The 18010-nt window shown below is 41.4% G+C and overlaps 2 protein-coding genes across 4 annotated transcripts in view; one reads left to right on the top strand and one right to left on the bottom strand.

Moving 5' to 3' along the window:
• mnat1 (MNAT1 component of CDK activating kinase) overlaps window positions 1–18010 on the top strand; it is a 116780-nt gene that overhangs the window by 34742 nt on the left and 64028 nt on the right. The window contains exons 2-4 of one of the 3 annotated variants that reach the window (XM_058091527.1): window positions 2348–2409; window positions 17644–17826; window positions 17919–17999. The exons of 1 other annotated variant lie outside the window; for it this stretch is intronic. The gene's annotated coding sequence lies outside the window, so the exon portion shown is untranslated. The remainder of the gene's footprint in view (window positions 1–2347; window positions 2410–17643; window positions 17827–17918; window positions 18000–18010) is intronic. One more of the 3 variants, XM_058091526.1, reaches the window with a different exon arrangement.
• LOC131140792 (homeobox protein six1b) lies at window positions 9386–12656 on the bottom strand. Its single transcript, XM_058091530.1, has 2 exons — window positions 11829–12656; window positions 9386–11430 (listed from the first exon to the last, which is right to left on the bottom strand). The coding sequence occupies exons 1-2, from the start codon at window positions 12386–12388 to the stop codon at window positions 11136–11138; spliced, it is 855 nt and encodes a 284-aa protein (XP_057947513.1). The 5' UTR covers window positions 12389–12656; the 3' UTR covers window positions 9386–11135.

The following is an 18010-nucleotide window of genomic DNA, read 5'->3' as shown; positions in this document are numbered from 1 at the left end:
ATCTGCATGTTGGTATGTTGTGTCTAGCTGGTGCCGTGGTTGTGCTTTGTCCAGACTGCTAGAAATGTCTGTCATTGGTTGGTTATTATTATTATTATTATTATTGGTTATATAGTTGTTAGTTGGGCTGTTGGGTTTAGTTGATTAGGTCGATAGGATGGTGAGTCAGTAGGTGAGATACTGTCTGTATCATCATAGGTCAGCAATAGCAGTCTTCTTTCGTAATGGTAATGGTAATGGTTTTATTTCATTTGAACATGCATCAGATTACAATTGAATGCATCACATAATCAGTTCACAGTTCCACATGTCCAAAAGGAGTAGGAAGAAGCAAAGCTTATTAAATCCTACCCCTCCATCTGGTACTTTTACAATCAGTAACTGTTATATTTGTTCACTTCCTGCCTTTCTAATATAATTAAAGTTTTTATTTATTTATTTTTTAATTATTTTTTTTATTGTTTTATTTTATTTTTTATGGTTTTATTTCATTTGAAAATGCATCAGATTACAATTGAATGCATCACATAATCAGTTCACAGTTCCACATGTCCAAAAGGAGTAGGAAGAAGCAAAGCTTATTAAATCCTACCCCTCCATCTGGTACTTTTACAATCAGTAACTGTTACATTTGTTCACTTCCTGCCTTTCTAATATAATTTAAGTTTTTTTTATTTTTTAATTAATTGTTGTAATTAATTGTTTTATTTATTTTGTTTATTTTATTTATTTTAGTTATTTTTTTTATTTTTTTATGATTTTATTTCATTTGAACATGCATCAGATTACAATTGAATGCATCACATAATCAGTTCACAGTTCCACATGTCCAAAAGGAGCAGGAAGAAGCAAAGCTTATTAAATCCTACCCCTCCATCTGGTACTTTTACAATCAGTAACTGTTACATTTGTTCACTTCCTGCCTTTCTAATATAATTAAAGTTTTTATTTATTTATTTTTTAATTATTTTTTTTATTGTTTTATTTTATTTTTTATGGTTTTATTTCATTTGAAAATGCATCAGATTACAATTGAATGCATCACATAATCAGTTCACAGTTCCACATGTCCAAAGGAGTAGGAAGAAGCAAAGCTTATTAAATCCTACCCCTCCATCTGGTACTTTTACAATCAGTAACTGTTACATTTGTTCACTTCCTGCTTTCATAATATAGTTTAATTTTATTTAATTGTATTTTTTAATTCAAATATTTTTTTTTAAATTTTAATGGTTTTATTTCATTTGAACATGCATCAGATTACAATTGAATGCATCACATAATCAGTTCACAGTTCCACATGTCCAAAAGGAGTAGGAAGAAGCAAAGCTTATTAAATCCTACCCCTCCATCTGGTACTTTTACAATCAGTAACTGTTACATTTGTTCACTTCCTGCCTTTCTAACATAATTAAAGTTTTTTATTTTTTTATTTTTTAATTAATTGTTCTAATTAATTGTTTTATTTTATTTATTTTATTTATTTTATTTATTTTGTTTTATTTATTTTGTTTTATTTATTTTGTTTTATTTTTTTATGGTTTTATTTTTTTATGGTTTTATTTCATTTGAACATGCATCAGATTACAATTGAATGCATCACATAATCAGTTCACAGTTCCACATGTCCAAAAGGAGCAGGAAGAAGCAAAGCTTATTAAATCCTACCCCTCCATCTGGTACTTTTACAATCAGTAACTGTTACATTTCTTCACTTCCTGCCTTTCTAATATAATTAAAGTTTTTTTATTTTTATTTTTTAATTAAAAAAAATGTTTTTAATTGTTTTATTTTATTTTTTATGGTTTTATTCCATTTGAACATGCATCAGATTACAATTGAATGCATCACATAATCAGTTCACAGTTCCACATGTCCAAAAGGAGTAGGAAGAAGCAAAGCTTATTAAATCCTACCCCTCCATCTGGTACTTTTATAATCAGTAACTGTTACATTTGTTCACTTCCTGCTTTCCTAATATAATTCAAGTTTTTTGTTTTTGTTTTTGTTTTTCTGTCTGTTGGTGAATCCTATTACCTGAATTGGTAGCTAGGAAGGTGCTAGTCACTGTCAAACTTGGCAGTTTGACACAATGTTTGTAATAAGGCCAGTACATGCGTGAGTGGGCGGGTATGAAGGGTACAGTTTGGTGCTCAGTGAGAGATTGGTGCTGGGATAGCGGCAAAGCAGACAAGTCAAAGATAGGGATGTTCAAATGCTTAGTTAAGACTGGTAAAAGTCAGAGAGAGGCCCAGATCCCTGCATCATTCACATTGGAGTGTGTAATAGAAGTGAAAAGATCGGGCATCAAACATTTATCCTCCTTTTCTCCATCCTGCATGTCAAGATCTGGACCATGACTGCTGATTGAGAAATGATGAGGGCTGGAGACCCGCTGGAAAACACACTGTAGGTTTATTTTTTCTTCTTTTCTTCTTCTGTCCTCTCTCATCGTCCTCTACTTTGCATCCATCTGTCTCGTCCTCTGTGCTCCTTTCAGCGCCAGCCTCCCTGCTCTCCTCTATCATGCTCACTAAACTAGGCACAGCGGCTTTTTCTCTGCCGGCCTTTTGTCCCTGCTCAGGGAGACGTTTGGCACACAGAGGATCGTGTTACAACTTTCATTTCCTGAATGTTTTTCTTTTTTTTTTTCCTAGCATGGAACCAAGAAGGGTATTTTATCCGGTTCTGCGGTATAAAGATGAAGGGCAAAAGGGAGGGGAGATGGCAGCTCATATTCGGGGTGCTGTCACTCCAACTTCGCCAAACAAATAAGTGGACATATAGCTGCAGGGAAGTCAGGAAGGTATGGCTGCAGAGATGTTTGGGCTTGGCCCGGTATGTTTAGAAAGGAGAGGGTCCTTGAGCTATTTGTGAGCCCCATGATGGGTGAGGTGATGTCCCTTGGGAGTGTGAGTTAGATTTCATTATCCCATATCCCATACCCCTTTTCCTCTTGTTGTGTCTGCCACGCCTGCCCATCCCGTAGACAGCCTCCAGCCAGAAGTGGTGTTTGGTTGGGTTTTCATGAAAGCTTTAGAGCGGTGGAGGGTATCAATTATTGATCAGGTTGAGATATAATTCCTATCATGTGGTATAGTAAACCCAGCGGACATTCCTGTGAAGGTCAGTGAGACTGACTGCTGTTCATCAGCTGACATGAAGTTGTATGACATCCACATCAGCTGTGTAGTGCATCAATTGTGACTTACCCCCACCACTTTGTCCCGTGAGCCGAGTTCTAGTCGGATTTCGGTGACGAGGAACGTAGTTCCGGTTACTGGGTTAAAGCGTTTGACTTCTCAGAACAATATGCGTTCAAAAGAGTCGCCTGTCCATTGTTGTGTATGTGTTATACCTTCCCCCCTTTCCCCACCCACTTTGTCCCGTGAGCCGAGTTCTAGTCGGATTTCGGTGATGAGGAACGTAGTAGAACGTACTGGGTTGAAGGGTTTGACTTCTCAGAACAATATGCGTTCAAAAGAGTCGCCTGTCCATTGTTGTGTATGTGTTATACCCCCCCCCCCCCCCCCCCCACACACACACACACACTTTGTCCCGTGAGCCGAGTTCTAGTCGGATTTCGGTGATGAGGAACGTAGTTCCGGTTACTGGGTTAAAGGCTTTGACTTCTCAAAACAATATGCGTTCAAAAGAGTCGCCTGTCCATTGTTGTGTATGTGTTATACCCCCCCCCCCCACTTACTTTGTCCCGTGAGCCGAGTTCTAGTCGGATTTCGGTGACGAGGAACGCAGTTCCGGTTACTGGGTTAAAGCGTTTGACTTCTCAGAACAATATGCGTTCAAAAGAGTCGCCTGTCCATTGTTGGGTATGTGTTATACCCCCCGCCCCCACTTTATCCCGTGAGCCGAGTTCTAGTCGGATTTCAGTGATGTGGAACGTAGTTCCGGTTACTGGGTTAAAGGGTTTGACTTCTCAAAACAATATGCGTTCAAAAGAGTCGCCTGTCCAATGTTGTGTATGTGTTATACCCCCCCCCCCCCACACACACACACACTTTGTCCCGTGAGCCGAGTTCTAGTCGGATATCGGTGATGAGGAACGTAGTTCCGGTTACTGGGTTAAAGGATTTGACTTCTCAGAACAATATGCGTTCAAAAGAGTCGCCTGTCCATTGTTGTGTATGTGTTATACCCCCCCCCCCCCCACTTACTTTGTCCCGTGAGCCGAGTTCTAGTCGGATTTCGGTGACGAGGAACGCAGTTCCGGTTACTGGGTTAAAGCGTTTGACTTCTCAGAACAATATGCGTTCAAAAGAGTCGCCTGTCCATTGTTGGGTATGTGTTATACCCCCCGCCCCCACTTTATCCCGTGAGCCGAGTTCTAGTCGGATTTCAGTGATGTGGAACGTAGTTCCGGTTACTGGGTTAAAGGGTTTGACTTCTCAAAACAATATGCGTTCAAAAGAGTCGCCTGTCCAATGTTGTGTATGTGTTATACCCCCCCCCCACACACACACACACACTTTGTCCCGTGAGCCGAGTTCTAGTCGGATATCGGTGATGAGGAACGTAGTTCCGGTTACTGGGTTAAAGGGTTTGACTTCTCAGAACAATATGCGTTCAAAAGAGTCGCCTGTCCATTGTTTGGGTATGTGTTATACGACATTATGGAAAGCAGGAAGTGAACAAATGTAACAGTTACTGATTGTAAAAGTACCAGATGGAGGGGTAGGATTTAATAAGCTTTGCTTCTTCCTACTCCTTTTGGACATGTGGAACTGTGAACTGATTATGTGATGCATTCAATTGTAATCTGATGCATGTTCAAATGAAATAAAACCATTACCATTACTGTTTTTATCTTGTCTCTCCAAAGTTATTTGGATATCCGATTCTCCACTATCAAACCTGTGTTTGTCTCCAGAATATGAATAATTGCTATATGTTATATAGCTTCCCGGCATATTTCTTTTTTTCCTACTTTCTCTTGATTACCCATGCATTTTATCTAAGTCCTTATCTAAGTCCTTATCTAAGTCCTTGTAAGGTAATGAAACCTTCCTCTTTCACAACAAGATAATGTACATAACACTGTCCTTCATTTGACGTACAACATGCTATTTAACGCCTTAAAGTCAGGGTTAATCAGCGCTCTACTCCTCCGCCTCCATGTCTTCTTCTCTTTCTTCGTCCGGGGTGATCCATCACTCAGCTGGCCGGGAGACAGAGATGAATATTTCTTTCAGCTCAGTCACATAGTAGCTTCCTCTCGGATGGTCGGTTTCCTACTCTTGCGCGGTTTTGAACTTGTGGCCCCATCGGAGTAACTCACCTTTTTTGGGTCATATATCATCAGACTCTATAGTGTAGGAAATGGGCTGTAGTCTATTTATTTTTTTATTTCTTCACTTTCTCACGGGCCATTTGCAAAGACAAAAAAAAAAACGGTTGTTTACATTTTCTAACTTAAACAGACACTCCTTTGAACGGGAGTGTAGAAGTGGAAGTCTTTGAAAATGATAGGATTACCACAAAACGGTACTTCTGAAAAGCATAAGTTATACACACGAATGTGGATTTGTGCAGTCTGGGCACGCACAAATATGTCACGGTCAACAGTAATGGCGGAACACAACATTGTGTAAAACTGTACTGAGTACTGTACTTACAAAGTCTTCATTCCCAAAGTTTTCGCAGATCTGTGCGGCCGGGAATTACATTGCTGTCTGTATTACGGATGAGCATAATAAATGAGGGATCAATGAATTGATCAGGAATAATTGAGATGATTGTTTGAAATTGATTTTTCACCATAATGCAGTTGATGTAAAGTGGAGTGCACTACAGTCTAGACTAGCTTTTGGTCTAAGGAACATTAACAGCGGCTGCATTGCGGACGAGTGGTTCCGAGACCCGGTGCAATTCCACCCTCGGCCATTTCTATGTGGATTTTGCATGTTCTCCCTGTGCATGCGTGGGTTTTCTCCGGGTACTCCGGTTTCCTCCCACATTCCAAAAACATGCTAGGTTAATTGGCGACTCCAAATTGTTGATATTGACACTGGTGTTACTGGTGGTACTGGTGGTACTATTTAGTGCAGCTACCAGGTGACCTGTGAGGCGTCATTGTCTTAAAATACACTCAGATATTTGTCTTCTTGCACAGTTGTGCATCGTTTTTGTGTCCTTGTTAGACCCAGTTTGTGCTGCTCTCTGAAGTTAACAGCATGGTAAGAAATGTTAGTTTAGATTTTTACACGGGTTTTCTAATAATCTATTAGCCTTATAAAATGATGAACTTGGGTTAGCAGCCATACCAGGAGATTGATGCAGAGGACTGACAGTTGTTGATAGTAGGCCTCTATGCAAAAATGTACATCCTTCTTTGAAAATCATTTGATTCATTTTAATTGTTTGTGAAATTGATAAAATAAAATGTTGGTGAAATGTTTGTGTGGATTTTGCATGTTCTCCCCGAGCAGGATTTTCTCCAGGGACTCCGGTTTCCTCCCACATTCCAAAAACATGCTAGGTTTATTGTCGACTCCAAATTGTCCATAGGTATGAATGTGAGTGTGAATGGTTGTTTGTCTATATGTGCCCTGTGATTGGCTGGCCACCAGTCCAGTGTGTACAGACAGCTGGGATAGGCTCCAGCAACCCCCGCGACCCTCGTGAGGATAAGCGGTAGAAAATGAATGAACATGATTCCAACAGTAAAATATGGTGGTGGTAGTGTGATGGTCTGGGACTGTTTTGCTGCATCAGGGCCTGGAAGACTCACTGTGATAAATGGAACCATGAATTATTGTGAATATGCAAATATGGGCTGCACGGTGGTCGAGTGGTTAGCTCGCAGGCCTCACAGCTAGGAGACCCGAGTTCAATTCCACCCTCGGCCATCTCTGTGTGGAGTTTGCGTGGGTACTCCGGTTTCCTCCCACATTCCAAAAACATGCTAGGTTAATTAGCGACTCCAAATTGTCCATAGGTATGAATGTGAGTGTGAATGGTTGTTTGTCTATATGTGCCCTGTGATTGGCTGGCCACCAGTCCAGGGTGTACAGACAGCTGGTGAGGATAAGCAGTAGAAAATGAATGAATAATAATAATAGAAGAGAATCAATGAATTGATTGTTAGGATAGTTGAACAAGGAAGTAAAGTCAAACGTTCTAGTCTGTTTTTATGCAGAACTTCAAAAACCAAAGGAAAACCCTTTCCTGTTTTACCAGATTGTTGTATGCCTTGCTTCCGTTCTCCTCTCTTGCCCCCCCCCACACACACACATACAGTATGTATACACACAATGACCGCATGTGCCTCTGGGCCAGGCAGGAACATTGTCAGATCCATACATCATTGGTAAGAAAATCTCTCTTTACCCCCCCTCCGCTTCTCTTCCTCCCCTCTAAAAGGCAGCCTGAAAAGATCCTTTTGTCCCTCATCACCCCCCCCCCCCTCCCCCCTCCTCCACCTTGTGATTATGGATACCTGGCTGGGATTGTGTCACACCCCGAGCTCCTGTGTGCGCCAAAGCTTTATCTACCGTCAAACCACGTATGAGGGCACTCACCCCATAAAGTGTTAGCTTCCTCATAGATCACATGCACACACGTTGCCGTTGCCAGCCAAACGCCAATGTAGCCAATGTATTGGCCGACGGCGCGGGCTCACGCTCTGCATGTTTATTTACACACGTCCAAGCCCTTCCTGCTGTTGATTTAGAGCCACTGCCACTTTACAGCCATGACAAATGAAATGCCCCGTTGATGACTGGAACCCTGTTTGCCATCAGCAGCAGCTGCTGCTGTTGGCAACGATGAACCCAACCTGCCCTTTTTTTTTTTTTTATCATTAAACACCTCGGAAAGACACATGGTGGCTTATACTGCACATACATTTATAAAAGACACATTTCTCCTATTCGGAAACAAGGGATTTGAGAGTGATTAGAAGCGTAATAACCGGTTTCCGTATTGGATATAAGTTGAGTCTCTTGCACATCCTGAAGGTGACTGATGGCGCGGTATAGTACTGTCATGCGGCCCCCGCAACGCCTGTTTAATCCCGACTGTGTCTCTGCTCTGCCTGACTTGTTGTCATTAGATTAACAGGTATGAAGAGTCCCTTTGGTGGCTTTGTGATCACCTGTTTGTTAATTTGTCAATATTTTAGCCACACTCTGGTGCCAAGAGTCGGAGACTCCGAATGATGGGATCATCACGAGCTTGTCCTTTGACTGGTTTATCTTTGACTTACGTAAAAGTATTGAGATGTTCTATGAAGAATATATGTACAGTCCTCAAAAGTGTTTCCTATGATATGTTGACTTCATAGCTTAGTACAGTAAACCTCGGATATATCGGACTCGGATATATCGGAAATTCGCTCACAACGGACAGATAAAAAAGAACCGATTTTTCTGTAATGCATTTCCAATAAAAATTCATTGCATATATCGGATTTTTTATAACGGATTTCGCCTATTTCGGACAAAATCTCCAGTCCCGTTCCAATGCATTTCCATTAAATTTCCCTCGCATATATCGGATGGCCGCATCGTGGCGCTCCGATTCGCCGAATCGTGACAGGCCGCTATACGACGTCATTTGCAGCGTTTGCAGCGTTGCCTGCGCGTCCAGGTACATTGGAAACATAGTCAAGGAAGTGCCTTTTTATAACGGATAAAATCCGATTTACGCATATACCGCATATAAATCTGATATATGCGTAAAACGGACATTTTATACTTATATCTAGTACTAGAACTTTTACACTTATATCGGACAAAACCAGTGGGAACAATTGAATCTGATATATCCGAGGTTTACTGTATATTTATTCAAGCAACATGCCGGACCTTTTCCCACTATAGCGCATATAACTTTGCATTGTTTTTCCTTCACCAAACTTTTATATAGCAAGTCACCGTTGTGCACAATCATGAGTCACGGTCCTCACTTAAGACTTTGAACATGAGGAGCAGTAATTTGTTGAATATTTTAAGTGTAATAATAGCAAGGGTCATGGAGTAATCAGATCTAAACATCACTTTTACTGCAGTTTTTACAAATGTAACAAATCTGAATGTTGACCGGTTTTAATTTTGTCAAAATTAACTTGTTAATTTAATTAGAAAAAGCCGTGCTAGCGTTTCAAGGCCACTAATTCACCACAGTAAACCTCGGATATATCGGATTCAATTGTTCCCACTGGTTTTGTCCGATATAAGCGAAATCCGTTATATGCGTATACCGGAAAATGTCCGTTTTACGCATATATCAGATTTATATCCGGTATATGCGTAAATCGGATTTTATCTGTTATAAAAAGGCACTTCCTTGACTATGTTTCCAATGTACCTGGACGCGCAGGCAACGCTGCAAACGCTGCAAATGACGTCGTATAGCGGCCTGTCACGATTCGGCGAATCGGAGCGCCACGATGCGGCCATCCGATATATGCGAGGGGAATTTAATGGAAATGCATTGGAACGGGACTGGAGATTTTGTCCGAAATAGGCGAAATCCGTTATAAAAAATCCGATATATGCAATGAATTTTTATTGGAAATGCATTACAGAAAAATCGGTTCTTTTTTATCTGTCCGTTGTGAGCGAATTTCCGATATATCCGAGTCCGATATATCCGAGGTTTACTGTATAACAATTTGTTGCCTTGTAGTACTACTCCAGCTAGTAATTGAGCAATCCAATGCCATAAGCTCTGCCATTTGTTTTTAAATTTCGAATAAATACGTCAGCCAAAGACTTGGGAAGGGACATAGAGATGCGGCGCCCCGGGATGCACAATAGCCGGAGGCACCCCCTTCCACCCACTGACCCCCCAAAATGAAGCAGGGTGCTGAGTCCCTGCAGCCCTGCAATCTTTGCAATCACGCAGTAATGCTAACAGCAACTGTTTCAGATTATGCTCAGGAAATCCTCAGTGCTCTCTGCTCAAAACAATTTACTCTGACATGAGTGTGTGTGTGGGGGGGGGGATATATGTCCCCTACATATTCTGATCACTACATTCACTTATTACTGTTTATCATCTTTATTATTTTTATGTTTTCTGTTGAATTACTTAAAAAACATTGTATTCAATTGTGCTTATATATTTATTTAGTCAGCCAGTGAACTTGACCTTTATCTTGTTTTTTTTTTTTTTCCCCTTCATTTTCCTGGAGGATGTTTTCCATTTACATGTGAGAAATCCACTGCTTTAAAGGTTGAGTACTGACTCTTTCCCATGGCCCGGAACCAATAGAACAAACTCTGTGACTGCAAAGAAAACATGGTTTAAAAAAAAAAAAAAAAGATCAATTTTAAATGCAAAAAAATAATTTCAACCGAATTTAAAAAAAAGGTGTTTACACAGCAGCCTCCTGACAAAATACTGCAAATGTGTACATTTCATTTAGGACTCTGTTTACACTATAGTGAATAGACTTTTGCCTTCATAATAGACGAAATGTATAATTAATCAAATAAAGCACCGGTTTTACACACAACTTCATATTCAGATTGCTTTCTATTTTAGAGAATAATTCACAAATACATTTAAAAAAATAATATAAGTGAGACAAATGCATTTTATTTGAATCTAATGGCATAACCTGACTGGAATTCTTTTAAAAAATATATCATAAATTAAGCAAATGGGTATAGTCCACTTAAGTGTTCCAATGAGGGCTTTTAAGTCTTGCTATTGTGTTTTTTTTTACATGTAAGAGATAATAAAACCTGTCAGTAGAGAATAATTCACAAATACATTAAAAAAAATAATATAATTGAGACAAATGCATTGCTTTTTTTGTTTTATTTGAATCTAATGGCATGACCTGACTGGAATTCTTTTAAAAATATATATCATAAATTAAGCAAATGGGTATAGTCCACTTAAGTGTTCCAATGAGGGGTTTTTAAGTCTTGCTATTGTGATTTTTTTTTTTACATGTAAGAGATAATAAAACCTCCTGTCAGGGTGATATCCAGATTTTAAGCGCATAAAGGGATTTTGTCGTATATCAAATGTAACGACAAACAAGTCAGTCTACATAATAAGCTACAATAATGTTATTTCTTACATGAATCTGATACATTTACCAGTCCTTTTTTCCGTGGGTTTTTTTCTTTTCTTCGTCAAATAAAAACCAGCCCCCGGTTTTAAGAGCCCAAATCCACAAGACTGGAGGTTAGGGGTCCCAACAAGGAGTCCTGGAGCTGATGCGGGTGTCCGTGCATGCCGTGCACCGGCTGTGGGGCTCCCAGGCCGGGCATGGAGTACGCGGAGGCCCCCGGGTGGCCCATGTTGCCCTGAAGTAAAAGCGCTGAGTTCTGGTCGGGGCTTTGAGGGGGGGAAAACTCGTCCTCTGAGCTGGACATGAGAGACTTGCCTCCATCCAGCGGGGACAGTTGGTTCTGTTTGTTGCCGCCTGCGTTGCTGTTTTCGCTGTTCTCTCTGGAAGAAATGAAGGCAGCGTTACTTGGATGCCTATTCGTATTTAGCTAAGATCTGGAGCTTGAGGATTGAGGTGTTTTTTTTAGTCAATAACGTAACAACTTTATTTATAAAGCACTTCAACAACAACCACAGTTAAATAAGGAAAATACAGTAAAGTAGAGTTGTACTAAAATAACATAAACAGTTTCAAAAATACAATACATCAAATAAAAATAGTTAAATTCTCATATTATAATAACAATACAGTTTTATCTTAATAAATCAAATTATAAAATGTGATTTGTGGAGTAAAAGAAGCAAAAAGTAAATAAACTTTTGTACTTCCGGGCAACTTTTACGCATGTATATATAGTTTTTTTCAATTTAATTTTATTTCTATGGTGGGAAAAAAGTACCTTTCTTTGGCCTCGGCAGCTCTGTCCCTCTGCCGCCTGTTTTTGAACCAGTTGCTGACCTGCGTGGTGGTCAGTCCGGTGGCCTCGGCCAGCTCCCTCTTCTCCCGCGGAGACGGGTAAGGGTTGTGCGTGTACCACTCTCTCAGGACCCCCCTGGACTTCTCCTTGAAGCAATAGCTGGTCTCCTCGCCGTCCCAGATCGTACGCGGCAACGGGAATTTCCTCCTCACGCGGTACTTCCCCACGGCTCCCAGCGGCCGGCCTCGCAGCTTCTCCGCCTCCACGTAGTGCGCCTTGAGCCACAGCTGCTGCAGCTTGGGGTGGTTGTGAGGCGAGAACTGGTGGCTCTCCAGGATCTTGTACAGCTCCCGGAAGTTGCCCCGGTGGAAAGCCACCACCGCTTTCGCTTTGAGGACGCTCTCGTTTTTGTGGAGGTGGTCGCAGGCGGGGAGAGACCACAAGAAGCGTCCGAGCCTCTCCAGGTTTCCGCCCTGCTGCAGCACCTCGCACACGCACGCCACTTGCTCCTGGGTGAAGCCGAAAGAGGGTAAAATAGACATGATGCCCCGGCTCACTCCACCCTGGGAAAATCCAAAAGCTGATTTTTATTTCTTTTTTTTTTCTTTTTTTCTTTTTAGTCGCGATGCAATCCTTCCGCTTTTTTCCTTATACGATCCACTCCTCTTCACTCTTCCCCCGCTTTTGGATGTTGATTGTTGGGACAATTTGTTCCTGCTTGGTGATATGTCAGGCTTAAAGGGAGCCCTTGCGTTCCGGTGATTGGCTCTCTCTCCTGCCCCTGCACCCTGTATACAGCAGAGCTGGACTGACTTTGCAGCTCCGTTTCCTCCCCAGAGGCAGTGCGTCAGGGGCTGAAATAGGAGCGCCTCCACCTCCCCCCCCTTACCCCCCCCCCCCACCCCACTGCAGCAGCTCCTAAACACTAATCAATTATTACAGACCTCTTATAGGCCGTATTAACATCTTTGGAGGAGGTATTGTTTGGACAAAAAAAAACTACCTCTATCTTATTGTAAACAAAAGAAATACAAACAAAAATCACCATTATTGTTGGGAGTTTTGTGTTATTTTATCTAGAAGTGTAATTTATTTTGCACTTATATTGGCTTATTGCTATTGGAAAGCTTATTTTTCTTTTAAAAAAATAGCCATACTCAAACACAGGAAGTAAACAAACTTTAAATGACAAAACGTAATAGTGTAAACATACAATATACTGTACTGTACGCTGGGAATGAACTATCAGTCATAGACATGAAGGGGGAAGGTGGGGGGGCTATAGGATTAAATAAGCTCTGCTTCAGCCTACTTCTTTTCAGACATGTTCCATTGAGTAAAGATAATCCATGCAAATTGTGAAACATGTCTGAAACATATAATATAGTATAGAAAACCGGAAGCGTGTCACATCTAAATGAATTCATGACACCAATACATTGCAGTGCTTCTCATAGATAGAGGGGCGGGGCCACACAACCCCCCCCCCCCCACCCAACCCCTCCTCTCCCATTGGTGTCAGGGTGACTGTGTGAGTAAACTTGGAAATTGACCCTGCATGCAGCAACTGTACTTTTTGACTAGATAAATCAATAAATATCAGGTGCTCAGTAGTATTTCAGTTGGGGGTGTGGCAAAAAATAATGCCCCCCCCCACCCCACCTCCCAAGGGGATCATGACAGAATATAATGGAGAATAATGTGCTATTAAAGCCATCCAAATATAAAGAGAAAGTAGTCAGAAAGTATATTTGTTTGGTTTTTTATTCGTATTATTTACTATTTTTATTATTATTATTATTCAGTAACAAATAGCGAGGATAATCGGCATAGACAATAGAGATAAAATAAAATATCCTGGTGGAAATTATTCACTATCATTCACTCCAGTGCCTTTTTATTGTGTGTGAGTGGGTGTATTTTGACTATTTTCTTTGTGTCTAATCTTGTAGTGCAGCATATAGCCCCCGGGCTGCACTTTGGACACCGCTGGCTTGCATATAGAGGAGGCCCTTGTAGACAAAAGTCAACACCCACCTCCCCTTAATTACATACAGATTGTATTGCATTCCCACCTTTTTCACAGTCTAATAATTACCAAGGCCGTTTATTTTATGAGGTGATATAATTTAATAAGTTCCTATGATAGTTCAAGTTTGGTGTTGGAGTTTTTATATGAGAAACCACAACTTGCCTAAATTGGCCCATATATGGACCACCGTGTGTGTGTGTGTGTGTGTGTGTGTGTGTGTGTGCAATGAACTCAGTGCAAACAAATGACATTCAGAATTACACATAATAAATAATGTCTCATATTTGTATTATTGAATATTCCCTTTTTTTGCACATTGTATAGTATCTGCTGTTGGATTCTCTGGCCCCATTTGTCCCCGGGATTTAGACCCGGCACCATAGTCGTGGCTCCATGCAGTGTTTTTTTTTCGGTGGGCTGAAACTCTAAACCGATCCATTAGTAAATGAGTTCTGTGCCACACTGCTCCTTGCTGCTGCAGTTGTTGGTTCCAGACTCATGGATCACGTTTCTTTGTCTGCACCATGTAGACTCTTGAAACCGGATTCCCTTTTTTTAATAAAAGGAGCAGAGTTCTAGCCCAAAATGGAAAAGAACCATTGTAGATTTTTTTTTTAAATTAGGATCTGTTTTTGCACAAATAGACGTTTTCATAATGTAGTTATTGAAGTAAAAACGAAAAATCATTTTCAAAGTTTCTATTTTTATATAATTGACGTGCAGACCAATGCACAAGGGGAGGGGCTGTAGTTGCTTTGCTCAAAGGCACCTCAACAGGGAATCTTTACATGAAGTAGATTAAATTTCCATATATTTCTAATGCTAAATTCTTGCAATAATACTAGTAATTATTATACTAATACTAATAATAGCCTAATATTATTAGTACATGTCATGTTTTAATAGTTATTATTATTATTATTAATAATATGCAAGTTTGTTGTTGAAATAATCAACAACAGACAAGATTGATGCAGGGGAGAAAAAAACAATGCAATTATTTATTTGTCCACTGCAGTGCAATCTGCGCATGTGTGTATGAACATCACGTGCACGTTGCTGGGCAATATAAGAAAAAGGATCTCTCACGGCTAGCCTGGCTGTGTAAAAAAAAAAAAAAAAAAAAGCTCATGGCTCCGGTAAATGAGCTGTCTGATGAGCAGCTCTCGGGTTTCTCTAATATCTCTACCACATTGCGACGCGCCTCCTCCTTTAACCCCAACAGCCCAGGGGGCCAAATTATTTCAAGATGTCGACTCTCCGCCTCCACTTCGGCCACGGCCAGGCCTTAGCCTTCCCTTTTTACCCTTCATAGTAATACAGTACTTTTTTGGTGGAGACTCTGGGTAACTAATCGCTCATGAACGACACCATACCTGCCAGTGACTTCAGTTCAAAAAATAGGTTCTGTTTTAATTAATGGATTTATTTTTACACTTTATTTTGCCATGTTAGTGATTTCAATGTGTGGATTTTTACTGTTATTCGTATCATATTATAATAAAAAAACGCCACTAATTAAATTTTATTAAATGTTAATTGTCCCAATGAGGTATAGCATGTTTGCACTCAGCGTTGCCTTGGAAACCAATGAAATGCTACATTTCACTCCAGTCGAGGAAAGGGGGGAAAAATAAGAGAGTCTCGACTGGGAACACACAAGAGCACGCTTCATAAAAACGTCACCATCAAAAGAGTTCCCATTATAGGAGGGTTTATGTTTGTAAAATATGGAGGAAAAGTGAAACGGCCCACAGATGGTTTTTTCACTCCATCTAAATCCAAACTGCTATTTCAGCTGCATTGAGTGGACGAACGCTGGTGTTGTTTAAATCACGCCGATAAAGTCCTACAAGTGTGACTTTTTTAAATTTATTACTGTGGAAAAAAAAGCCAAATATGAATTTTACCGTCACGTGGAATTGACAAATCAATTAATGGTCAAATAGTATGTATTTGCTTGAGTGCGCTCCATGTCCCACATTAAAAAAGGGCCCTCAAACACAACACACAACTGTTGACATGAGTGAGTTAAATGAAATTGGAGCTGCAATTATCAGCTTAACAGAGTTTCCTGTCATGTTGGAAAATTAGACCTGCTACAAGTGCGTTGGGCTTCGACCCCCCCCCCCACCCCCACCCCCCCATCATCAAAATCATTACGCATTTCCTCCAGAGGGGCCGACTCCGCAAATGCATCGCAATTACAGCCCTTCGCGTTTACTGCCCTGCGGTCCGTAAACACACCACAAGCTAAGTATTTTGTTAGGGGAAGAGAGGGAGGGGGTTGTTTTTTAAGGGGTGCAGGATTGCCGAAATAAACAAATTGCACAGGCTGATAAATAATATAAACAAACACAGGGATGATACTTGTGGAGATCATGTTTGCATGCTGGCAGGGAGGGGGCGCCATCTCCAATAGTAACCCCCCCTTTTGTGTGTGTCTGTTTTCCACTTTTGCCTTTCCATGAACTGAAAGCAGCACAGGTTCTTTTATTTATTCCACATGCTATTGTTCCTACAAACAGGACCTTCTCGCAGCCATGGGGAGAACTAAACTCTGCATCTGCCGGGAGCAGCGGGGGGAAGCGGGCCCAGTAGTGGTGGGTCTGTATGAGCCAGGCTGGTACCCGCCGACCCCTGCCCTCTCATTAGTGGGACGTGGAGCAGCGGAGTACCGTGCTCCACAGGTCATGTTACATATGGCTTGCAGTCTGCTGCGCCGCATTAAATGTCAGCTTTGAAAGCATCTGAAAGATCAGAGGTCAGTGTTTTTAATAAGGCCGGGGGCTCTGGGGGAGTTCCCTGCTTCTTTTTTTTCTTCATGCATTTGTTTTAAAAATATGGATAAAACAGACTAGGATGTTCATGAGAAATTCATTCATTCATTCATTTTCTACTGACAAACAACCATTCACACTCACATTCATACCTATGGACAATTTGGAGTCGCCAATTAACCTAGCATGTTTTTGGAATGTGGGAGGAAACTCCATGCAAACTCGACACAGATACAGCAGAGGGTGGAATTGAACCCTGGTCTCCTAGCTGTGAGGTCTGAAGGTCTGAGGCTAACCACTCGACTGCCGTGCAGCCCAGCTAACTAACATTCATTCATTTTCTACCGCTTTTCGCCAGCCAATCACAGGGCACATATAGACAAACAACCATTCACACTCACATTCATACCTATGGACAATTTGGAGTCGCTAATTAACCTAGCATGTTTTTGGAATGTGGGAGGAAACCGGAGTACCCGGAGAAAACCCACGCATGCACGGGGAGAACATGCAAACTCCACACAGAGATGGCCGAGGGTGGAATTGAACCCTGGTCTCCTAGCTGTGAGGTCTGCGCGCTAACCACTCGATAGCCATGCAGCCCACATTATTATTATTATTATTATTAATCTTCGTTTGTCTCCGGTATTATATGGGAGCCAGGCAACAACATTTCACTGCTGTGTTATTGTGCAATGACAATAAAGGAAGTCAAACAACCATTCACAATCACATTCATACCTATGGACAATTTGGAGTCGCTAATTAACCTAGCATGTTTTTGGAATGTGGGAGGAAACCGGAGTACCCGGAGAAAACCCACGCATGCACGGGGAGAACATGCAAACTCCACACAGAGATGGCCGATTGTGGAATTGAACCCTGGTCTCCTAGCTGCGAGGTCTGCGCGCTAACCACTCGACCACCGTGCCGCCCGTTCATGAGAAATAAACTACAATAATTATGTTCCTTTCTCCTCGCATAGGCGCCGAGATGAAGTCGGATTCCCTGCGCCTCCCTGCGCCTCCCGCTTGCTGCAAATGGGATATTGTTCAGGCCTATACAAAGCTGTTTTCAGCCTCTTCAATATTGCAGGAGGGGGGGGGTCACCTGATACCTAACAATCAGCTAATCCACTGCCCATGGCGACGAGGTCACCTGTGCACAGGTAACTTTATCCCGGCCTCGCCCTCCCTTCCTGCTTGACTCACCCGTTTGTTTCTCTCCCTCTGTGTGCCTTCGCTCCAACAATGAGCACAGACAAATGGGCTCTGTTTATATGCACCATCGGTTCGATCACGTCCTTTGGCCAGAATGTCAGCACTGCAGGCATTCTAAGGGGTAAAGTAACA

The sequence above is a fragment of the Doryrhamphus excisus genome, chromosome 13 (genome assembly GCF_030265055.1).
Source record: "Doryrhamphus excisus isolate RoL2022-K1 chromosome 13, RoL_Dexc_1.0, whole genome shotgun sequence".
Lineage (NCBI taxonomy): Eukaryota > Metazoa > Chordata > Actinopteri > Syngnathiformes > Syngnathidae > Doryrhamphus > Doryrhamphus excisus.
Note: the sequence above shows the minus strand (reverse complement) of the source record. Positions and strands in the feature narration are given on the sequence as shown.